At 45.1% G+C, this 25,271-nt stretch overlaps 1 protein-coding gene across 2 annotated transcripts in view; it reads left to right on the top strand.

The window, feature by feature from the left end:
* Positions 1 to 17,808, top strand: part of MTO1 (mitochondrial tRNA translation optimization 1) — a 35,666-nt gene extending 17,858 nt beyond the window's left edge. The window contains exons 9-12 of one of the 2 annotated variants that reach the window (XM_051854155.2): positions 102 to 273; positions 8,947 to 9,065; positions 11,917 to 12,077; positions 17,286 to 17,808. In XM_051854155.2, the coding sequence (XP_051710115.1) occupies positions 102 to 273; positions 8,947 to 9,065; positions 11,917 to 12,077; positions 17,286 to 17,405 (572 nt within the window). In that variant the 3' untranslated portion in view covers positions 17,406 to 17,808. The remainder of the gene's footprint in view (positions 1 to 101; positions 274 to 8,946; positions 9,066 to 11,916; positions 12,078 to 17,285) is intronic. The other variant, NM_001171292.1, reaches the window with a different exon arrangement.
* The last annotated feature ends 7,463 nt before the right edge of the window (positions 17,809 to 25,271 follow it).

The raw sequence follows: 25,271 nt of genomic DNA, 5'->3' as shown, positions 1-25,271 counted from the left end.
GCCTAACCCACTGTGCCACAACATCAGCCCCAACCCCATAAATTTCTTTAAAAGAAAAAAAAAAAAGAAACTTCTCATTTTATCCTCTCTCTCTGTCCTAGGGTATGAGGAAGCTGGCTGTGTGTCCCAACAGCGATATGAAAGAGCTTGTTGGATGAAGTCTTCTCTAGAGGAGGGCATCTCTGTATTGAAATCCATTGAATTTTCAAGCTATAAATGGAAACAATTAATCCCAGAGGCTTCTATAAGTATTACTAAAAGTCATCCTGTGAGGTATGCACTTTACCTTTCTCACTTTTTTTTTTTTTTTTTTTTTTTTTTTTTTTTGACAGAGTGGACAGTGAGAGAGAGATGGAGAGAAAGGTCTTCCTTTTGCCATTGGTTCACCCTCCAATGGCCGTCGCGGCTGGCGCACTGCAGCCAGAGCACCGCGCTGATCCAAAGGCAGGAGCCAGGTGTTTCTCCTGGTCTCCCATGCGGGTGCAGGGCCCAAGCACTTGGGCCATCCTCCACTGCACTCCCGGGTCATAGCAGAAAGCTGGCCTGGAAGAGGGGCAACCGGGACAGAATCCAGTGCCCCGACTGGGACTAGAACCTGGTGTGCCAGCGCCGCAAGGCGGAGGATTAGCCTATTGAACCACGGCGCTGGCCACCTTTCTCACTTTTTAACCCAAAAAATGTGATTCCAGAGAGACGGTACCTATAGATTCTTTACCTAAACATTTTATATATTTTTATTAAGATTTAATTCATTTATTTGAGAGGTAGAGTTACAGACAGTGAGAGGGAGAGACGGAGAGAAAGCTCTTCTGTCCATTGGTTCACTTGCCGACTGGCCGCAGTGGCTGGAGCTGCACCGATCCAAAGCCAGGAGCCGAGTGCTTCTTCCTGGTCTCCCATGCGAGTGCAGGGGCCCAAGGACTTGGACCATCTTCTACTGCTTTCCCAGGCCATAGTAGAGAGCTGGATGGGAAGAGGAGCAGCCGAGACTAAAACTGGTGCTCATATGAGATGCTGGTGCCACAGGCGGAGGATTAACCTATGGCACCATGGCACTGGTCCCACATTTTATTTTATTTTTAAAGATTTATTTATTTATTTGAAAGAGTTACAGAGAGAAAGGGAGAGAGATCATCCATCTGCTGGTTCACTCCCCAGATGTCTGCAGTGGCCATGGCTGGGCCAGGCTGAAGCTAGGAGTCAGGAGCTTCAGCTGGGTCTCCCACGTGAGTGGCAGAGGCCCAAGTACTTGGGCCATCTTCTGCTGCTTTTCCCAGGTTGCTAGCAGAGAGCTGGATTGGAAGTGCAGCTGTCAGAACATGAACTGGTATAGGATTCCGGAGTCTCACGTGGCAGCTTCGCCTGCTACACTGCAACTCCAGCCCCTACATAAACATTTTAAATGAACGAAATTTTATTTTAGCTCCTTTTCAGAATCTTTTAGATGTAACTCATCTACTTCTTGAGTATTAAAAATATGTATGATTTTATGAGTGGATAGAGGAGAGGAGTTCCAAGGCTCCATGCATAGAGTGAGTGATATCAGGAAGAGAGAAATGTTGCTTACTTTGGTTTGATCAGTACATAGTGCATACACTTGTTGAAATGTCACGTTGTACTCCGTAGATATGTGCAATTGTTGTGTGTTGATCAAAAGAAAAGTAAGTAGATAGAAATGCAAATTAACCTGATTGGTCATGTATATGACTATGTGTATTGAATTGTTACACTGTACCACATAAATAAGTCTTAAAAGCAAATTTGAGGGAACATGATGCTCAACCTCAAATTTAAAAAAAATTATATATATATGTATATTCTAACACTGAACTTTTAGGAAAAAGAGCTACAGTCTTTAAATTACTTGCAAAGCATTTGAAAACTGATTAATATTAGAAGCTAAGTTTACTTTAAAAATTTCTGCCATTATACCATGGTGTTCGGTATTTGTATAAAACTGCAAATCTCAGTCATCATTTATATATAATCTAAGTAATTTTTATTTTTTATATAGTTTCTCTGCAGCTCCCATTCCTAAGATTTAGGAAGCCCAAACCTAGAAATACAGTTATCTGTGTTCTAGGCTTCGAGCAATGAGTGTGGTCTCATTGTCATGAGCTACAACAAAGGAAACCCTTTAAACACAGTAGAGTATTTATGAATTCTGACTCACGTGAAGACTTCCTTGCTGCATTTTAGATTGTTTTGTCCTTGTTTTCATTATTCTAGTTATATTGACTCTGGGTCTAAAGGACATTAATATAAAACATTTTTGCTCTTGAGATATATTCCTAATGACTTTGCATAATTAAAAATCTGTATATTTCACCATTGATTTTACCCATTATAGACTGAAAACTGGTGCAGCAGGTTAAGTTGCTGCTTACGATGTCCACATCCTATATTGGGGTGCTGGTTTCAGTTCCAGCTATTCCAGTTCTGATCCAGCTTGCTGCTGATGCAACTTGGGAGGCAACCAATGATGGCTTAAATGCTTGGAACCCTGCCAACATGCAAGACCCAGATGGAATTCCAAGTTCCTAGCTTCAGCTTGTGTGTGCGTGTTTGTTTTGTGTGTGTATGTCTCATTGTCTTTTAAGAAAATGAAAGTAAATATGGCCAGCGCCGCGGCTCACTAGGCTACTCCTCCGCCTTGCGGCGCCGGCACACCGGGTTCTAGTCCCGGTCGGGGCGCCGGATTCTGTCCCGGTTGCCCCTCTTCCAGGCCAGCCCTCTGCTGTGGCCCGGGAGTGCAGTGGAGGATGGCCCAAGTGCTTGGGCCCTGCACCCCATGGGAGACCAGGAGAAGCACCTGGCTCCTGCCTTTGGATCAGCGCGGTGCGCCAGCCGCAGCACACCAGCCGCGGCGGCCATTGGAGGGTGAACCAATGGCAAAAGGAAGACCTTTCTCTCCATCTCTCTCCCTCACTATCCACTCTGCCTGTCAAAAAAAATAAAAAGTAAATAAATAAAAATTTTTTAAAGATGTAAACTAATTAAGGTAGGAGAGGATGTCAAAGGGTATAAATCTATAATTTATTTACTTATTTATTTAATTTATTTGAAAGACAAAGGGACAGGGATCTCCCATTTGCTGGGTTCATTCCCCAAATACCTGCAGCATCCAGGTCTGGCCCAGGCTGAAGCCAGCACAGTCTCCCACATGGGTGGCAGGGACTCAGCCACTTGAACCATCACCTGCTGCCTCAGAGTGCATGTTAGCAGGAAGCTGGAATTGAGGCAGAACAGGAACTTGAACCTAAGCACTCTGCTGCACTTGCTGTACAGGTACCATACCTACCATGCTAAGTGCCTACCCCAGATCTACAGTTTTGTTGCTGAGAAGCATACTGTGCACATTGTTGGCATTTTTCTAGCAGCTATGGCTCTGGTATATTTTATCCTCCCTTTTTAGCTTCCATTTTTCTTGTGATAGTTTTTGTGGCCTTAAATATATGCTCATTTTATTCTCTAGTCTTTTTTTTTTTTTTTCAAGATTTATTTATTTAATTGAAAGATTTACACAGAGAAAGGGAGAGGTAGAGAGAGAGAGAGAGAGCTCTTCCATCCGCTAGTTCACTCTCCAGTTGGCCACAATGGCTGGCTGCGATGGTCTGAAGCCAGGAGCCAGGAGCTTCTTCTGGATCTCCCACGTGGGTGCAGGGGCCCAAGGACTTGGGCCATCTTCTGCTGCTTTCCCAGGCCATAGCAGAGAGCTGGATTAGAAGTGGAGCAGCCGGGACTCGAACGGGTGCCCATTTGGGATGCCAGCACTGCAGGTGGCGGCTTTACCCGCTACACCACCATGCCAGCCCCTATTCTCTAGCCTTTTTAAGTGCTCCTTCCTTAATTAGCAATCTGACATATTTCTATTTTGCTTTTATGTTACCAGGGTTATTATCATTATTGTAATTGAAATTTTAAATTGGTATTTATTATGGTCTAATATTTATCACCTTATTTTCACTTATTTATGATTCAATCACCTAAAGGCACTACTTCTTAATACTGTCATTTTGGGGATTAGGTTCTAACATACAAATTTGGGGAGAGACACCAACATTCAGACTACTGCTGGGTATATAACTGTTTACCAGGTATGTGGCTGGAAAAATGGCAGTAGTGTGAACAGTTTATAATTTACTCAGTCTCCAGCTCTGTCCTTGCTTATTTAAGTTAATTTTTTTTTGAGATTTATTTTTTATTTCAAAGGCAGAGATAGAGAGGAGGAGAGATAGAGAGAGAGATGTCTTCTGTCCGCTGGTTCACTCTCCCAATGACCACAACAGTTGGGGCTGGGCTAAGCCAAAGCTAGGAGCTTCTAATGTGTCTTCCACGGGGGTGCAGGGGCCCAAGGATCGGAAGTGGAGCGGCTGGGATTCGAACTGGCACCCCCTCCAGGCAGAGGCTTTGTCTTCTATACCACAGCACTGCCCCTGCTTGTTTAAATTTAAGAGAGCTAGGAAATAGGCCAGCGCCACGGCTCACTTGGCTAATCCTCCGCCTGTGGTGCCGGTACCCTGGGATATAGTCCGGGTTGGGGTGCCAGATTCTGTCCCGGTTGCTCCTTTTCCAGTCCAGCTCTCTGCTGTGGCCCGGGAGGACAGTGGAGGATGGCCCAAGTGCTTAGGCCCTGCACCCACATGGGAGACCAGGAGGAAGCACCTGGCTCCTGGCTTCGGATCGGCGCAGTGTGTTGGCTGTAGCAGCTATTTGGGGAGTGAACCAACGGAAAGGAAGACCTTTCTCTCTGTCTGTCTCACTGTCTAAGTCTGCCTATCAAAAAAAAAAAAAAAAAGAGCCAGAGAATGTATTTGGTATAGCAGTTAAATGCCACTTGGGGCTGGCGCTGCGGCTCACTAGGCTAATCCTCTGCCTGCGGCGCTGGCACACCGGATTCTAGTCCCGGTCAGGGTGCCGGATTCTGTTCCAGTTGCCCCTCTTCCAGGCCAGCTCTCTGCTGTGGCCCGGGAGTGCAGTGGAGGATGGCCCAAGTCCTTGGGCTCTGCACCCGCATGGGAGACCAGGAGAAGCATCTGGCTCCTGGCTTTGGATCAGCGTGATGTGCTGGCCACAGCGCGCCAGCCGTGGCGGCCATTGGAGGGTGAACCAACGGCAAAGGAAGACCTTTCTCTCTGTCTCTCTCTCACTGCCCACTCTGCGTGTCAAAAAAAAAAAAAAGATGCCACTTGGAATGCCTGCATCCCAGGTCAGAGTGCCTGGGCTCAGGTTCCAGCTCTCCTCCCCATTCATATTTGTGTGCACCCTGGGAAGCAGCAGATGGTGCCTCAAATAGTTGAGTCTCTGGCACTTGTGTGGGAGACCAAGATTGAGTTCCCAGTTCCTGACTTTGGCCTGACCCAGCCCCAGTTGTTTTGGACATTTGGGGAGTAATCCAGTGCATGGGAGATATTCCTCTCTGCATGAGTGCTGTGTTCTATAAGTTGAACCAGCCTCTGAACAGGTATTTCAGGGATACATAAAGATTACAGAGAAGCACATTGATGTATTTAGATAGCTCAGAAGTCTCTTACAGGTTCTGCTGAAGTGTGCTAATTTGTTCTTTGTGTCCCAGAGGTCTATGTTCTGAGGCTTAGACTTGATTCAAAGCTGGTCTCGAAGTTTAGACTTGAGAATAGCTCAAAATCTTATAAACATTGTTGTTGTTTTTGACATGCAGAGTTAGACAGTGAGAGAGAGAGAGACAGTGACAAAGGTCTTCCTTTCCTTTGGTTCACCACCCCCCAAGTGGCCGCTATGGCCAGTGCGTTGCAGGCGGAGCACTGCACTGATCCGAAGCCAGAAGCCAGGTGCTTCTCCTGGTCTCCCATGCGGGTGTAGTGCCCAAGGACCTGGGCCATCCTCCACTGCACTCCCGGGCTACAGCAGAGAGCTGGACTGGAAGAGGAGCAACCGGGACAGAATCCAACTGGGACTAGAACCCAATGTGCTGGCGCCACAGGCAGAGGATTAGCCTAGTGAACTGTGGTGCGGGCCTAACATTGTTTTAGAATCCTATGGTTCCATTGTTGCTTATCTTGGTAATGAGTTGACCTAATTCATCTACTAGAATATGACAACAATGACCTATTATTTGTAGTGAGAGAATTCCTGGGGCCAGTGCTGTGGCTCAGTGGATTAAAGCCACAGCCTGTAATGCCAGCATCCCATATGGGCACTGGTTCAATTCCTGGCTGCTCTACTTCCCATCTGGCTCCCTACTGGTGACCTGGGTAAGCAGTAGAAGGTGGCCCAAGTGCTTGGGCCCCTATACCCACATGAGACCCACAAGAAGCTCCTGGTTCCTGGCTTCAGCCTGGCCTAGTCCTGGCTGTTGCGGCCATTTGGGGGATGAACCAATGATGGGAAATCTCTCTCCTTCCCTCTGTAACTCTGCCTTTCAAATAAATAAATATTTTTTAAGAAGAGAGAGAATTCCTTGTCCTAGAGCAGGCCATCTGAAGAAGGGATATGGAGTTGAGCATCAGCAAACAGTGGTAATGCCGGACTGTGATAGTAGAATATGGAATGCCAGCTCTGCAGACAGCGGATTAACCCACGGCACCACTAGCCCTGAAATTTTCTGTTCCTGTAAAAATTGCTACAGCAGTATTCCTTTAAATGAATTAGACTGAAAAAAAAGCATGTGTAAATGAAATAATAATTAACAGAGCAACAAATGGTTTGTAGTTAATTCTACCTTAGGAGAGAATCTGGGGTTGAGTTGGTACAGGGGTATGATATTGAAATACTGAAAGAGAAGATCTGGGCTGGCGCCGTGGCTCACTTGGTTAATCTTCTGCCTGTGGCTCTGTCATCCCATATGGGTGCCGGTTCTAGTCCCAGTTGCTCCTCTTCCAGTCCAGCTCTCTGCTGTGGCCCGGGAGGGCAGTGGAGGATGGCCCAAGTGCTTGGGCCCTGCACCCCATGGGAGACCAGGAGAAGCACCTGGCTCCTGGCTTCATATCGGTGCAGCGCCAGCCGTGGTAGCCATTTGGGGAATGAACCAACGGAAGGAAGACCTTTCTCTCTGTCTCTCTCTCTCTCACTATCTGTAACTCTACCTGTCAAATTAAAAAAAAAAAAAAAATGAAAGAGAAGATCTGGGACCAGCGCTGTGGCGCAGCGGGTTAACACCCTGGCCTGCAGTGCGGCATCCCATATGGCCACCAGTTCTAGACCCGGCCACTCCACTTCTAATCCAGCTTTCTGCTTTGGCCTGGGAAAGCAGTAGAAGATGGCCCAAATCCTTGGGCCCCTGCACCCACGTGGGAGACCCAGAAGAGGCTCCTGGCTTTGGATTGGCACAGCTCCGGCCATTGCGGCCAATTGGGGAGTGAACCAGCGGATGGAAGACATCTCCCTCTCTCTCTCTGCCTTTCTTTTTTCTTTTCTTTCTTTCTTTCTTTTTTTTTTTTTTGACAGGCAGAGTGGACAGTGAGAGAGAGACAGAGAGAAAGGTCTTCCTTTGGCGTTGGTTCACCCTCCAATGGCCGCCGCAGTCCGCGCGCTGCGCTGATCCGATGCCAGGAGCCAGGTATTTATCCTGGTCTCCCATGGGGTGCAGGGCCCAAGCATTTGGGCCATCCTCCACTGCACTCCCAGGCCACAGCAGAGAGCTGGCCTGGAAGAGGGGCAACCGGGACAGAATCCGGCGCCCCGACCGGGACTAGAACCTGGTGTGCCGGCGCCACAAGGTGGAGGATTAGCCTATTGAGCCACGGTGCCGGCCTCTCTCTGCCTTTCCTTTTCTCTCTGTAACTCTGACTTTCAAATAAATAAATAATTCTTTAAAAAAAAAAAGAAAGAGAGAAAATCTGAAAGTAGTGCAAAAAGGATTCAAAGAAGCACCAGAACTTCTAGAGACTAAACATACCTGAAGTTTCTGTCAGTAGTTTGATTTCAATGAGTGACAAATAGTATTTGGAAATCTCACTTCAGCATGTTCTTGTGGTAACCTGTGTAAGTTGCCTGGAAATTTTTCTAACAGTCCCCTTTCGCCCAGGAGACTTAGCCTATGTATCATGGATAGTAGAAGTAGAACTGAGAATTCAAAAGTTCTCTGTGGCAAAAATTTGAAATGGAGATTATGCCAAATCAGGAGAAAGCAGAATGGAAGACTACTTATAAACTTGTATATAATATTGATTAGTTTTTTGTTTTTTAATGCTTTACATATTTGAAAGACAGTTACACAAAGAGGGGGAGAGAAGGACAGAGATCTTCTATCCACTGGCTCACTCCCCAGATGGCCACAATAGCTGGGCTGGACCAGGTCAAAGCCAGAAACTTCATCCAGGTCTCCCACCTGGAGTGGGTGCAGGGACCCAAGTACTTGGGCCATCTTCTGCTGCTTTCCCAGGTGCATTAGCAGGGAGCTGGATGAAAAGTGGAGCAGCTGGTATTCCAGTTGGTGCTCACATGGGATGCTGGCATTGTAGATGGTTGCAGAACTTGCTGCACCACGAGGCTGGCCCATATTTATCAGTTTTGCAGAGACTTAAAAGCATGCTCACAGTGACCTCTTGTTCTTTAGGTGGTTCTGTCTTCTTCACAGTTTCCAGCATGCAAAAGGATCATGCACTGATGCAACACCAGGACCTAACATGGCTTAGATGTAAAGCATCTTGCCTGTGCTTAGGGGATGTGATGAAACCCTTGTTATCAGAGGATATTGTATCCTTCGATGAAAAGGAGGACAGATTATAGCCATGCCACTCTATCAGCAACTTAATTCTCATGATAAGGAATTGGGGAACATCAATATTAAATCTGATTGATGGCCTACATTAGTGTTGCTGCTTTGCTCACTGTGCTTAGGAACAGGGAAGCTTATCTTTCGGTATTATTCATTCTGAGATTCGGTGTTGTTCCAAGGAGTCTCGCTCCTAGTCTGCCTTACATGATATGGATCCTTACGTTAATGAGTCTTTTGTGTATTTTCAGTGCTCTAGATGTTCTGAAGCATGAGGAAGTTGACATGGAGTCATTGGCCAAGGTTGTTCCAGACCTCTTCAAGAAGTACACTCAATGTAGAGAACTAGCCGAAAGACTCAAAATAGAAGGTAGAAAATAGGGTTTTTTGCCTAAGATACCTATGTACTATCTTTACCTACTTGTCTAAGTTATGAAAGGACAGCAGGTCCATTAAGAGCTCTATGCCAAGAAGAGCTGTCATTTCCAAAGGACCAGCATAGTGTTAGGCGCTGTGCTACTCAGTGTGCTCCCCAACCAGCAGCATTGCAGTACCTGCCAGCTTGCTGGAAATGCGGAGTCTTGGGCTCCATTTCTAGAGGGAGAATCTGCATTTAACAAGATCCTCAGGTGTTTTGTTTGCACATTTTAAGTCTGGGAAGTGCTACAATAAAAGCCTTCCTTTAAAAAGAAAACCACTTATTTTGTACATTGAGCTTCCTTATTTACATTCTCCTTATCTAACATTCTAATAATGAGAGAAATAATACTGTCTTTGGCTATGACAACATATGAAGTACTCTACCACTCACAAATACTCATTTTGTATCGCACAGAGATTTAGAGTCTGCCTCTTACGTTGTAACACATGATGAACTCTCATACTCTAGGTCAGTTGATCAACTACCTAAGCCACTGGTGTCCTTGGTAGTTGCATTGTATTTTTTTTTCAAGTTTTTCATTATAAAAGATTTCAAACATAAACAAAAATACTGAGAATAATACTGCCTTCTGCACTTTGTTTTTTTTCCCCCAGGGGTAGAAGATTATGTAGTGGAAAAAGCAAGGTATAGGATGGGGAGAAGGGTAGGAAAAGCTGGACAGTGGTGGGCTGCTCAAACAGGGAGGCTTTAAAACCTTAGGGCACAGCCAGGGTGGTGAGAATGCAGCACTCTTTTTAGAGGTCGTGTTTCCCTTCACTTCCACAGAGGTCTGTCACCTGGGGTGACCCATGTACTACCTACCATCCTGCCATGAAAGTTTATAAAAATCTGGCACAGAAGGAACCTCACCAGAAACTTGTTCTGGTAATACACTCATGCACAAGAAGTGATGTTGACCTTTTACTTCACCGCCATGATTTCTTTGTTGAGAAAAATTACTTTATTAAGCGTGTAGGACTGTTAGCACCAGGAAATAGTGACTAAGTGATATATTTTAAACTTGGTTTGCAGTCTTATTTTGTCCAGTAATCATCAGGTTCAGGTCAGAATAATCCAGAACAATAATTTGTTGATACGAAACCTCTGCCTTCAACTACAGTGTTGCTACTGGTTGTGTTTATCCTTTAAAGACCTTGGTGTATATAAAGACTCTAGTAGTCTGTTTGGGGTTAAAAAGAAAACACATTTGGTTAAAATATAGTACACTAATTGGTTTTAAAATTGCTACTAGACAATAGATTTCTTTTTTTTATTTATTTTTTTATTTTTTGACAGGCAGAGTGGACAGTGAGAGAGAGAGACAGAGAGAAAGGTCTTCCTTTGCCGTTGATTCACCCTCCAATGGCCGCCGCGGCCGGCGTGCTGCGGCTGGCGCACCGCGCTGATCTGATGGCAGGAGCCAGTTACTTATCCTGGTCTCCCATGCGGGTGCAGGGCCCAAGCACTTGGGTCATCCTCCACTGCACTCCCTGGCCACAGCAGAGAGCTGGCCTGGAAGAGGGGCGACCGGGACAGAATCCGGTGCCCCAACCGGGACTAGAACCGGATGTGCCGGCGCCGCAAGGCAGAGGATTAGCCTAGTGAGCCGCGGCGCCAGCCGACAACAGATTTCTTAAGGGCAGAAATCACTGTCAGATTCTTTTTTCATTTAACTCTCTTGTTATATTATTTAAGCAAATAAATAATATATCCTCTAGCATATTCCTGTTAATATTCTGTGATACCTTGAAGAGTCTATTTATGAGTCATAAATTTGTTTATTAAGATTTACAATTTGTTTTCCTAAGATCTGTTGCATTACAGTATTGTAGCACACCCTTAGAGGAATTATGTCATTTGACACGTAGGCCTGCCTCTTGAATTTGCATACTAGCATTGTTGTCCTTATTTTACAGAGAAGTGGTAAGTTGTCTGAGATCACAGCTGGTGAGTGGCAGAGCCTGGGTTGAACCTGGGTTGTCTGGATGCAAAGCTTGTGTAGTTCACAACTGTCTTTTTGTAAAGACACTCAGAAGTCATCATGCCAGACTTGGCAGTTTCTGAAGAAGTTGAGGCCGAGAGTGATGACACAGGGCCCGTGGTCAGAGGGCAAGTAACTCATTGGCAGATGAGGCTCAGAGGTGAGATTTTCCAGCTGCTACTCAAGGACAGAAGCAGGTGCTACCAAGACCTCAGGGAACCCCTTTCTTGAACAGGACAGAATGACCACCTCAGTTTAGGTTTAAACAGAAGTTTTGGGTTTTTCTAAGGACAGAATATTTGAATTATAAAATAATTGCTGGATTATCATCTTAATGTCACTTCTGAATAAAACTTTAAATAATTATTTAAATTATGGGTTTTCAACTAAGTAGCTCCACTTTTTAATATTACAGCTTTATATCAAGCTAGTTTAGAATGTCATTTTTCTTGGAGCAATATCTATCTTGAGAATTAAAATTCAAACCTACAGTGTATTGAGGGAGTTGTTCCAACCAAGATTTGAATTGAGAGGGAAAGCAAATTCTGTTTTTATCTTTAATTTTCCAGATATTTGAAATGAAAAGTACATTATACTACTAGCCAGAATGTTGTAGCTAATATGCAAGATACTCCCTTTGTCTTAGCCTCAGCTTCCTCACCTGCAGAGGTGACACCTGCCCATCTGTCTGATGGTGTTGAGATGAATGTTGAATGACATGATGTATGCAAAACTCTTTGTAAATAGCAAAAGGCTATACAAATGGAAGCTGTTAGTATAACCTGGGTAGCATAATAGAATTCTCGTTTTACTCCTCAGCCGCTTATGAATCAGTAGTGTTCCATCAGCTACAAGAAATAAAGGAAGTTCAGCGAGATGAAACTCTCCAGCTGCCAAAAGACCTGGATTATTTGACGATCAAGGATGTGTCTTTGTCTCAGGAAGTTCGGGAGAAATTACATTTCAGTCGCCCACAGACGGTAAGAAAACAGGTAGTTTGTTAATGTGATGTATCAGATTTATTGATTTGCAAATGTTGAACCATCCCCACATTCCAGCGATAAATCCTACTTGGTCCAGGTGAATGATCTTTCTCATGTGTTGTTGGATTCAATTAGCTAGTATTTTGTTGAGGATTTTTGCATCTATGTTCATCAGGGATCTCGATCTCTAGTTTTCTTTCTCTGTTGTATCTTTTTCTGTTCTGGAATTAAAGTGATGCTGGCTTCATAGAAGGAATTTGGGAGGATTCTATCCCTTTCAGTTGTTTTGTGTAGCTTGAAAAGATTTGGAGTTAGTTCTTCCTTAAATGTCTGGTAGAATTCAGCAGTGAAGCCATCGGTCCTAGGCTTTTCTTTGTTGGGGGAGGGTCTTTATTACTGATTCAATCTCTGTCTTGGTTATTGGTCTGTTTAGGTTTTCTGTGTGCTCATGACTCAATTTTGGTAGATTGTATGTGTCCAGGAATCTATCCATTTCTTCTAGGTTTCCCAGTTTGTTGCCATACAGCTCTTTTTAGTAATTCTGATGATTCTTTTTATTTCTGTGGTATCTGTTGTTACATTTTATTTTTCACCTCTGATTTTATTTATTTATTGAATATTTGTTTATTTATTTGAAAGGCAGAGTTACAGAGAGGCAGAGGCAGAGAGAGAGAGAGAGAGAAAGAGGTCTTCCATCTGTGGGTTCACTCCCCAGATGGCTGCAATGGCTTGAGTTACACCAATCAAAGCCAGGAGCCAGGAGCTTCTTCCAGGTCTCCCATGAGGGTGCAGAGGCCCAAAGACTTGGGCCATCTTCTACTGCTTTCCCAGGGCACGGCAGAGAGCTGGATTGGAAGTGGAGCAGCCGGGACTCAAACTGGCATCCATATGGGGTGCTGGCACTGCAGGCCAGTGTTTTAACCCTCTGCGCTACAACACCAGCCCCAGGTTTTGTTTTTTAATTCATCCTGCCAGTCTGTATCTATTAACTGGAGAGTTGAGTCCCTTTTCATTCAAGGTGACTTGATAATATTCCTGTTGTTTACTTTGGATTTCCTTTGTACTTTTACTGGGAGATTTTCTGCCTTTACCTTCTTTCATAGTGATGACCATGTTTTTGTGTTTCTGTTTGTAGCACATCCTTAAACATCTTTTGTAAGGCTGGGCAGGTGGAGATAAATTCTTTCAATTTCTGTTTGTTATGGAAGGTCTTTATTTCACCTTCATTCATAAATGAGAGCTTTGCAGGGTACAGTATTCTGGCTTGACAGTTTTTTTCTCTTAAGACGTGGAATATATCTTGCCATTCTTGCCTAGCCTGTAGGGTTTCTGATAAGAAGTCCACTGTGAGTCTAATTGGAGATCCTCTGAAAGTAATCTGATGTTTCTCCTGTGCACATTTTACAATCTTTTCTTTATGTTTTACTGTTGAAAGTTTGAATACAGTGTGTCGTGATGAAGATCTTTTCTGGTCATGTTTATTAGGAGTTAGATCTATGTGCTTCCTGTACTTGGACATCCCTTTCTCTCTCCAAATTGGGGAAGTTTTCTATAACTGTTTCACTAAATAGACCTTTTTGTTTGTTTGTTTGTTTTTATTTTTTAAAGATTTATTTATTTATTTATTTATTTGAAAGGCAGAGTTACAGAGAGGCAGAGGCAGAGAGAAATCTTCCATCCACTGGTTCACTCTCCAAATGGCCACATTAGCTGGAGCTGGGCCGATCCGAAGCCAGGAGCCAGGAGCTTCTTCCAGGTCTCCCACACGAGTTCAGAGGCCAAGCACTTGAGTCATCTCCCACTGCTTTCCCAGGCCATAGCAGAGAGCTGGATTGGAAATGGAGCATCTGGGACTCAAACCAGCACTTGGGATGCCAGCACTGCAGGCAGTGGCTTTACCTGTTACACCACAGCGCTGGCCCTTAAATAGGCCTTCCTAATCCATTCTCTCTTTCCCCACCTTCAGGAACTCCTAAGATGCATGTGTTGGGTCTTTGATAGTATCCCAAAGATCTCCAACACTGTTTAATTTTTCTAATTTCTTTTTTTGGTCTGACTGAAAAATTTCCAAAAATTTGTCTTCTAGCTAGAAAATTCTTTCCTCTGCCTCACCAAGTGTATTGTTAAGTCTTCCCACTGTATTTTTTATTTGGTCTCTTGAATTTTTCTCATTTCTAATTATTTCATTTTGATTTCTCGCTCTTTTTTTTTTTAAAGATTTATTTATTTATTTCAAAGAGTTACACAGAAAGGCAAAGGCAGAGAGAGAGAGAGAGAGATCTTCCATCCGATGGTTCACTCCCCAGTTGGCCTCAATGGCCGGAGCAGTGCCTATCCGAAGCCAGGAGCCAGGAGCTTCTTCTGGGTTTCCCACTAGGTGCAAGGGCCCAAGGACTTGGGCCATCTTCTACTGCTTTCCCAGGCCATAGCAGAGAGCTGGATCGGAAGTGGAGCAGCCAGGTCTCAAACCAGCATCCATATGGGATGCTGGTGCTTCAGGCCAGGACGTTAATCCGCTGTGCCACAGCGGCAGCCCCTTGATTTCTCTATAAAATGTCAATTTCATGGGAAAAATTTTCATTCATGTCATGTACAGATTTCTTGAATTCTTGGATTTGATTCTGTTTGTGTTTGACTAATCCTGTGATTAATCTTTGAATTCTGTTTCAGGCATTCATTTCATCGATTTCTTCACATTCTAATATTTAAGTGTTGTGTTCCTTTTGGGGGGCATGTTGTCTTATTATTTCTTGAATTTCTGCATTTATTTTTAGGCATTTGTGGAGATACTTTGGTTTTTTCCTCTGATAGCATGTATCTTTGGACTTTGGCTTAGTGTAATGTCTGTATTTGCAGTGAATACACAGAGGTGTGTGCGTGGTGTGGCCAGGGAGCTCTGGTCAGTGCTCAGGGTGGGATGAGTATCCAGGGTGACACCCAAGTTGGGCATTGTAGATCTCTTGTTCATGATCAGCTCCTGCTGTGATCATACCCTCACCTCCTCTCTACCAATGTGGTCAGTGCCCAGATGTTAGCCCCAGTAGGTGCAATACTCATCCGTGCTGCCATGGGAACCACACAAATGATCTGCACAGTTCTCAGTCTGAACACGGATCCCACTGAATGACTCACCCAGGCAACCAGGGAGTTCCAAGCACGTGGAGTCACACATAGTGATTGGCCAGAGACCCAGCCACATCCTGCGTCCTCTCGGGCAGCCACAGAGTCCCCACAGACTCAGCACACAAGGCGCCCACAGTCATGGGCTGCAGAGGGTCCGCTCCACCCCACCAGCCTGACTGATCCACAGAGAGGCAGTTTGTCCCAGAGCCAGCTGCTTGGGGTGCTCCACCTAGGCAGCTTGAGCCCCAGAGCCTGTGGTATGTTGGGAGGCTGGGGGTACCTCACAGTCTTAGGTGGGTGCCCAGCCCCCTGTCGTTCCTCCCAGCCAGACTCAGAGTCAGTGGGGAATGCAGATTTTTCCCTCTGCTGGAGTCTCGGGATCACACGCATGCACAAGAGCCCCCGGCCGTGTTGCCTTCTCCCTGCCACATGCACCGGAGCTGCTGCCACCAGTACTCGGAGATGGAGTCTGTCTCAGCCGGTTGCTGTACACCTGCACAAGGGATTCCACAGCTGCTGCTTGTGCCCTAAATGGCGCCTGCCCTCTAGCTGATCGCCAGGTGCCATTGTTGGGGGGTTGGGGTGACAGAAGCCTGACCCCTTTTTTTCCACAGGGTCCCCAGGCACCCTCTCCACACCAGGGCTCCAGGCCAGAGTCATGCCCTGCTCTTCCTCCAGCTCTGTCACCAGAGGCATGCTTTGCTGCAGTCTGATCTCACCTCAGTCTCCAAAGCTGCTGCTTTCTCCAGCTCTCGGCTGCTGGAGTCATGTGTTGTGCACCTTGCACGCAGGTCCACAGCGTTCTTCCTTCTGTAGACTTTCCATTGCAGTTTTCTCTCTGATTTGCCCCAAAGAATGCACTTCCTACACTTCCTTTTTTTTTTTTTTTTTTAACTATTTAGCCCTAGCCTAGCACTTTATGTAGTTTCCTATTCCACCATCTTCAAAAAGTAGGTACTCTTAAAGTCAATTGAAAATGAATCTTGGGACTGGCGCTGTGGCATAGCAGGCAAAGCCGCCGTCTGCAGTGCTAGCATCTCATATGGGCACCAGTTCTAGTCCTGGCTGCTCCACCACTTCTAATCCAGCTCTCTCCTTGGCCTGGAAAGCAATAGAAGATGGCCCAAGTCCTTTGGCCCCTGCACCCACGTGGGAGACCCAGAGGGGACTCCTGGCTCAGCTCTGGCAGTTGCGGCCATCTAGGAAGTGAACCAGAGGACAGGGATAGAAGACTTCTCTCTCTCTCTCCCCCTCTCTGTAGCTCCACCTTTCAAATAAATAAATCTTAAAAAAAAAAAAAAAAAAAAAGAATCTTATTGGAGAATGGGTCTGGCAAGGGGAGAGGGAGGAGGAGGAGGAATGGGAGTGTGGGTGGGAGGGCTGATATCATAGGAAGAATCACTATATTCCTAAAGTTGTACTTACGAAATTTGTATTCCTTAAAAAATAAATTAAAAAAAATTTTTTAAACAAACAAAACAGTAGGTACTATAACATCTGTTAGTGTGTGATCTCAGAATCATTGTAACTTCTCTGAGCCTCAGTTTCCCATTTGTAAGATTACAGAAGTAATAAGCACCATTCCTTTACTCTACAAGGTTGGTGTGTTTTTGTTTTTGTTTTTATTTATTTATTTATTTTTTGGACAGGCAGAACTAGACAGAGAGAAAGGTCTTCATTTTCCGTTGGTTCACCCCCAAAATGGCCACTACGGCCAGCGCGCTGCGCTGATCCGAAGCCAGGAGCCAGGTGCTTCTCCTGGTCTCCCATGCGGGTACAGGGCCCAAGCACTTGGGCCATCCTCCACTGCCTTCCTGGGCCACAGCAGAGAGCTGGACTGGAAGAGGAGCAACTGGGACAGAATCTGGCGCCCAAACCGGGACGAGAACCTGGGGTGCTGGCACCACAGGCAGAGGATTAGCCTATTGAGCCGCGGTGCTGGCCACAAGGTTGTTTTGAAGCTACATTAAGATTGATATTTATGGAAATGTTTTATAAACTAAACTGTATAGGTGTATTAAGAGGAAAATAGATTTGATTTGCCATTGCTCACTTACACTCCTCTCATCATTTTCTTGTTAGATCGGGGCCGCCAGTCGTATACCTGGAGTGACACCTGCTGCCATTGTCAATCTGCTCAGATTTGTGAAGACGACTCAGCAAAGACAAGCAACTGTGAATGAACTGCCACAGACTGACTGATGACGCCTGTGATACCACCATCAAGCTTTCACTTTACAGGAGACTTTTAAAGTGCGAATAATTCAGTCAGTACCAGAGTATAGATAGGAGATAGCTGTTTAGCACTTATTAAAATAGCTTTATTAGGTTATGACAGGCTTGTCATTAATTTATGAAGGGAAAGAGGTTGTAATTGTGATTTTTGTGTATCTGGGAAAAAATAGTTTTAAACAATGTGTACTGTTTTGGCAGTTCTAATATGGTAAGCCTCTTGTAACTTCGTGCAGTGTTCCTCAAAGAGACATGTCATGAGGCTAAAAGTAAACCTGAAAAAAAAATCTTGCATATTTGCCTACTCATAAGGACTTTGCCCATTACATGGTATGCCAAATTAAAAGTCTTAACTGGTTGGTCTATTTTGAAAGTTAGTAATTTTTGCCTGGTTGTACTAGGTTAGAAAGCAGTATCAAGCCAGTGCCGCAGCTCAATAGGCTAATCCTCTGCCTGCGGCGCCGGCACACCGGGTTCTAGTCCCAGTCGGGGTGCCGGATTCTGTCCCGGTTGCCCCTCTTCCAGGCCAGCTCTCTGCTGTGGCCAGGGAGTGCAGTGGAGGATGGCCCAAGTGCTTGGGCCCTGCACCCGCATGGGAGACCAGGAGAAGCACCTGGCTCCTGGCTGAGGATCAGCGCGGTGCGCCGGCCGCGGCGGCCATTGGAGAGTGAACCAACAGAAAAGGAAGACCTTTCTCTCTGTCTCTCTCTCATTGTCCACTCTGCCTGTCCAAAAAAAAAAAAAAAGAAAGAAAAAAGAAAAGAAAAGAAAGCAGTATCAAAGGGGGAAGCTTTGGCACAGTGGTTAAGATACCACTGGGGATGCTGCATCCCATATTGGAGAGGCTGGTTTGAGTCTTGGCTCTTCTTCTTCCTATCAAATTAGCTGCTAATGTGCATCCTGGGAGGCATTAGATGGCTCAAGTACTTGAGTCCCTGCCACCCACATGTGAGACCTGGATTGTATTCCTAGCTCCTGGTTTGGATCTGGTCCAACCCTGGATATTGGGGCCATTTGGAGGGTGAACCAGCAGACAGAAGATCTCTCTAGGTCTCTGTCTTTCAAATTAAAAAAAAAAAAGAAGAAAAGAAGGCTGGCGCCGCGGCTCACTAGGCTAATCTTCCACCTAGCGGCGCTGGCACACCGGGTTCTAGTCCCAGTCAGGGCGCCAAATTCTGTCCCGGTTGCCCCTCTTCCAGGCCAGCTTTCTGCTGTGGCCAGGGAGTGCAGTGGAGGATGGCCCAAGTCCTTGGGCCCTGCACCCCATGGGAGACCAGGATAAGTACCTGGCTCCTGCCATCGGATCAGCGCGGTGCGCAGGCCGCAGCTCGTCAGCCGTGGCAGCCATTGGAGGGTGAACCAACGGCAAAAGGAAGACCTTTTTCTCTCTCTCACTATCCACTCTGCCTGTCCAAAAAGAAAAGAAATAATAGTTTTTTAAAAAGAAAACAATAGCAAAGTCCTGAGATAAGGGCTAAAAATCGAGACTATACAAAAGTATCCAGAATCATTCAGCTAATATCTAATACTGGAATACAATATGTAGGGTGAAAGTTGACTTATGAGATTTCTGTACTTCACACAGCATTGTGGGGAGGCTGTAGTTCACAACAACCTCATATATATTTTGTGAACAAATAGAACAAGGAAGCTCCAAGCCTCCCATCATAAAGTAATGTCAGAGAAGGGGAAATGTGGATTACTGTTTAAATCAATACACACTGTATACATGAATTTAAATATCACACTGTAGCTTGCAAATATACACATTTTTATAATTAAATTCTTTAAAAGATTTTGCTCCAGTAATTGTTTTTAAAATTAATGAAAGCCCCATAAAACTAGAAAGATTAGAAATCACCATTGTTGTTATAGGCATTTGACCTAGCAGTTAAGACACCCATGTCTCCTATCAGAGTGCCTGAGTTCAGTACTTGTCTCTGGCTTCCGACTCCAGATTCCTGTTAAGGTACACCCTGGGGATGCAGTAGTGATGGCTCAGGTAATTGTGTTCCTGTAACCCATGTGGAAGGCCATGATTGAGTTCCCACTTCCTGGTTTCAGTACCAGCCATTGCAGGTATTTGGAGAGTAAATCAGCAGACGGGAGCACGCTTTCTCTCTCTTTCTCTAGTAAGTAAATAGAATAATTGGGCCTCTGCTACCTGTGTGGGAGACCCAGATGTTCCAGGCTCCTGGCTTCAGCCTGGCCCAGCCCTGTCACAGCCATTATATGAATGAGCCAGCAGATGGAAGAGTCTGTCTCTTCTTCTATTGCTCTTTCAAATAATAATTTTTTTAATCACCATTGTTTTCTCTCATCTCACAATGTGGATACTAATTTGGTAACTTGATTGAGGGAGAACAAAGGCAATTATTTTATATCATACAATAAAATTATGCTTTCTTTTTAAAAATTTATTTATTTGAAAGGTAGAGTTACAGAGACAGAGGTAGAGAGAGAGAGAGAAGTCTTTTATCTGCTGGTTCACTCCCCAAGTGGCTGCAGTGGCCAGAGCTGCGCCGATCCGAAGCCATGAGCCAGGAGCCTCCTTCGGGTCTCCATGCAGGTGCAGGGGCCCAAGCGCTTAGGCCCTCTTCTACTGCTTTCCCAGGCCATAGCAGAGCTGGATATGGAGCAGCCAGGACCTGGCACCCATATGGGATGCTGGCACTGTAGGTGACAGTTTTACTGGCTGTGCCACAGCGCCAGCCCCTAAAATTATTTTCTTATGAAACTCTTATGACAGTAATCTCATAGCACTGAAGACACATATCCATAGTAATTGGTGAATAGTGTTTCTGTATTTTTAATTCAGAATTGATACAGAAACCATAATAGTGCTGGTTCGCCTCTTAGGCTCCAATACTTCAGTGATTCCAATTGCTAGAAGTGAGTGACTAACTGGGCCCTTTGGTTTCTCAGATACCTCAGCTTTTCTGGATAGATCAGCATATGAAGACAGTCAAATGGGCCCAAGGGCCCTTTTGTCCCTGAAATGCCAACCTGGATGTCTGTTGTCAGCCTATGGGAGAGGCTTCCATGTCGGCCACAGGCCAAAGCAGGTACTTAGGATAAGTCTAAGGGCCTCAAAATCACTTTGGCTGTGGATCTAAGTCTGATTACGGGTATGAGGCAACTAAATATCTTGTTTCTGTCAGTGCGCATGTTCACTTAAATACAGCTGTTTCCATGGGTTTCCATGGGTTTAGTCTGCATAGACTAAAATCTTAGTCTACCTAGAAAGCAGTCGTATCAGTAACAAGTAAATTGTATAGGTAATGCTGGGTCATTTAGCAATGATGAATTATTTTTGACACTTAATTTGGTAATTTCAAAAGGTGATCATTTCTTTGTTAGTCATTATAGGTACTCCTTGACAAAAGTTCTTATTATAAAGAAAATATTAAGTATAATACTGTAGCATTTATTTTGTACTACCTATTTAGCACAAAATGGGAAATCACTGTTTTTAAACTTTTTTCCCCTCTTAATAAATACAAAAGCAAAAGCAGTAAATGGGATGCCTACTATATGAAATACACTAAAGATTTATCTTGTAGAAACAAAAAGTTCCTTAGGGAATTCCTGACATTTTGTGCCAAGTGGCACTACACATACAAAGGAGCTCTAGAGTTTAATGCTAGTCCATTAGAATCACAATGATCTTTGATAGAAAACAGTTATTTTAGATTCCACCATTGGGTTTAGAATATAAACCTCATCAAATACTATTTCTATTGTCATTAGCCAAAAGCACTACAAAATATGGTACTCTAGGGAAAAATCCGCTAAAAATGTGATCTTACTCATTTACTTCAGAAATCCCCCATCATTAAACTAGTCAACGTCCAGCAGAAGTTGGCTACACTTGTGATTTCCTCCACTCACCACAGACCACACTGTCCAGTAGTTGGAAAAGCCTGGTGCTGAAGTTCATCTCAACAGAAACCAAAATTAAAAAGGGGAAATGACTTGGAGCAGTTGTGAAATAGTTGGGGGAGGGAGATGAATTGGCTAAATTAAACCATTATCACCTTCAATATAAAGTTCCTTTATAGCCAGGAACTTGAATTTTGTAAATGATTGTTTTTAAAATGTTTTGTCACTTTTCAACCTAGATGGAAATGGTGATGGCTTTTCCACTTCAGAAATTTCAATTCCTAGAAAAGTGTCTTGCCCCAGGAAAGTCAGGAATATCAAGAAAGCCAACAGGGATGTAAGCTGCTTGGATTGACCAAATCTCATATTGGAATGCCTGGGTTCCAGTCCTTGCTTCTGATCCAGCTTCCTGCTGTTGCACAACCTGGGAGACAGTAGGTGATGCCACCTACATGGGAGACTGGGTTCAGTTCTGGATTTCTGGCTTCAGCCTCACCCAGCCCTGGCTGTTGGCAGTTATCTGGGGAGTGAACCAGTCAATGGAAGATTCATTCATTTCTCTCTCTTTCAAATAAATAAAGCCACCAATAAAGACTAGCCACTTGTGCAGGAATGTACCAGTGAAAATTAATTCTTCCTCTTAGACTGCCACTCCATAATACTTCCATTAGTGTACCTAGTTTCATTCTATCTTAATTTTAATAAAACTGTGGGACAGTAATGCCAAAAGTTCCCATACGCCCCTCACTGCTTCCCCTCTATTTCGTATACTTGTTTGTATATTTGTCACAGGTGATGAACCTCACCCAGCTTCCCGTTTTTCTAATCGAAAAACCCTTCCAGCTTCTATCAATCAACATTCTGTGTTCAAATTATTTTTTTTTTTTAGCTCCCACATAGAAGGGAGAACCTGTGTGTCTCGCTTATTTGTCCCAACATGATGTCCTCTTTTTCATCCATTTTGCTGCAAATGACAGGATTTCATTCTGTTTTTATAGTTGAATAATATTGTAGTGTGTGTGTGTATCACATTTTTTTTTTAGCTGTTCATCTGATGATGGACATTTGTGTTGAGTCTATATTTTGGGTATTCTGAACAGTGCTGCTATAATGAGTTCTTGTCTTTGGGGTATGTACCCAGTAGTGAGATTGCTGGATCCTACATCAGTTCCATTTCTAGTGTTTCAAGAAATCTCCATATTGTTTTCCACAGTTGCTGCACTGATTGAGATTTCCACCAAGAGTATATAAAAGTTCCCCTTCTCCACATCCTTTCTAGCATTTGTTACTGTCTCTTGGATAATAGCCATTCTGACCCTGTGAGGTGAGATTAATAATTGTGATCTTGATTTGTATCTCCCTGCATTCTATCTGACTTTTCATATCTCTCTAGAGAGAAAGGCCTCTTGAATGCAGGCAGTGCCTTCCTTGTAGACACTTCAGTGCTTTTTGAATGACTTCTTGATTACCAAGGGCAAGTGATGCTAACACTCCCTCAATTGATCAATCAAATGTGATAAAAATATTTGTGGGGCAGGTTAGCCTAGCCTTAGCACACATTGGAGTGCCTGGCTTTCATACCCATCTCCACCTCTGGACTGCAGCTTCCTGCTAATACACACCCTGGGAGGCAGCAGGTTGCTCAAGTAGTTGGATTCCTATCACTCATGTGGGAGATCCAAATTGAATTCCCAGCTCCTGGCTGTACCTCTGCCCAGTCCCAATTGTTGCTGGAATTTGAGGAGTGAACCAGTGTGTAGAAGCCTTGTCTGTGTCTCTGCCTGTCAAATAAGTTAATTAAAAAATTTTTTTTAGTATTTCTGACATAAGTATCAAGAAGTACACAATTTTTTTTAACTTCTGTTTATTTGTATGAAAGGCAGACGGAGGGAAACAGCAAGCTGCTGTCCACTGGTTCACTCCTCAGATGCCAGCAACGTGTGGGAGGCTGAAGAAGGAAGCCAGAAACTCAAGCCGGGTCTCCGAGGCGGGTGGGTGGCGGGAACTCAACTACTTGAGCCACTCCACTTCCTCCCTGGGTCCACATCAGCAAGGAGCTAGAATCAGGACCCAGAGCCAGGAAGCAAACCCAGGCCCTCCTCTGTGAGATGCAGGCATCTGAACCACGAGGTAAAACACCCACCCCAGGAACTGTGCACTTTCCTGTTTGCTTGTTCTGTCTTCACATTCTCTTTAGCTGAATTTCCTCCCTATCTTCCTGCGCTATCCCTACTTTTCACTGCTTCTAGTCCGCAACCGGAGATTAATGACGTTCACTTTATGTATTTACTTACTGAAGATGTATTTATTTATTTGCAAGGCAAGGTGATAAAGACACAGAGGGAGAGAAATATTCCATCTGCTGGTTCACTCTCCAAATGCCCACAATAGCCAGGGCTGGGCCAGGCCAAATCCAGGAGCCGGGGACTCCATCCAGGTCTCCTGTTCGGGTGGCAGGGACCCCAAGACTTTGGCCATAGTCTGCTGCCTTCCCAGGCACATTAGCAGGAAGTTGGATAAGAAGCTGGGATTCAGAATGGTGCTCTGATATGGAATGCTGTCCTCTCAAGTGACAACTTAACCTGCTAATCCACTGCACCTGCTCCAGATACTGATTTTCTTAGTTCAAAAGCCAACTGAGGCCGGCGCCGCGGCTCACTAGGCTAATCCTCCGCCTTGCGGCGCCGGCACACCGGGTTCTAGTCCCGGTCGGGGCGCCGGATTCTGTCCCGGTTACCCCTCTTCCAGGCCAGCTCTCTGCTGTGGCCCGGGAGTGCAGTGGAGGATGGCCCAAGTGCTTGGGCCGTGCACCCCATGGGAGACCAGGATAAGTACCTGGCTCCTGGCTTTGGATCAGCGCGGTGCGCCGGCCGCAGCGTGCGGCTGTGGCGGCCATTGGAGGGTGAACCAACGGCAAAGGAAGACATTTCTCTGTCTGTCTCTCTCTCACTGTCCACTCTGCCTGTCAAAAAAAAAAAAAAAAAACAAAACTGAGAGGCCTGCAGTGTGGCATAGTGGGCAAAGCCTCCAACAGTAATGCCGGCATCTCATATAGGCACCAGTTTGGGTCCTGGCTGCTCCACTTCCCATCCAGCACCCTGCTATAGTGTCTGGGAAAGCAGCAAAGGATGACCCAAATGCTTGGGCCCCTGCACTTACAAAGGAGACCTGGAAAAAGCTCCAGTATCCTGGCTTCAGATCAGCCCCGTTCTGACCATTGCAGCCATTTGGGGAGTGAATCAGTGGATGGAAGAAGATCTCTATCTTCCCCTGCCCATTCTCTCTGTAACTCTGCCTTTCAAATAAATGTATAACAATCTGAGAGAGAGAGAGAGAGAGAGAGAGAAGCTAACTGAAGAGACCAACATTGTGGCACATGACTTAAGCTGCAACTTAGAATAACATCCAAGGCCGGCGCCGCGGCTCAATAGGCTAATCCTCCGCCTGCAGCATTGGTACCCCAGGTTCTAGTCCCGGTTGGGGCGCTGGATTCTGTCCCAGTTGCTCCTCTTCCAGTCCAGCTCTCTACTGTGGCCCGGGAAGGCAGTGGAGGATGGCCCAAGTGCTTGGGCCCTGCACCCTCATGGAGACCAGGAGAAGCACCTGGCTCCTGCCTTCGGATCAGCGTGGTGCGCTGGCCGCAGTGCGCCAGCCACAGCGGCCATTGGAGGGTGAACCAACGGTAAAGGAAGACCTTTCTCTCTGTTTCTCTCTCTCACTGTCCACTCTGCCTGTCAAAAAAAAAAAAAAAAAAAAAAAAAAAAAAAAAAAAAAAAAGAATAGCATCCAAGTCCCAGCTGCTCCACTTCTGATTCAGCTCCCTACTAACGTGCCTGAGAAAACTCAGCAAAGGATGGCCCACGGGACACCTGGATGAAGCTCCTGGCTCCTGGCTGCAGTCTAGACACTAGTTTTTTTTGTTTGTTTGTTTGGGTTTTTTTTTTTTTTTTTTTT

The sequence above is a fragment of the Oryctolagus cuniculus genome, chromosome 5, assembly GCF_964237555.1.
Source record: "Oryctolagus cuniculus chromosome 5, mOryCun1.1, whole genome shotgun sequence".
NCBI lineage: Eukaryota > Metazoa > Chordata > Mammalia > Lagomorpha > Leporidae > Oryctolagus > Oryctolagus cuniculus.
This window is presented reverse-complemented; position numbering and strand designations above follow the sequence as displayed.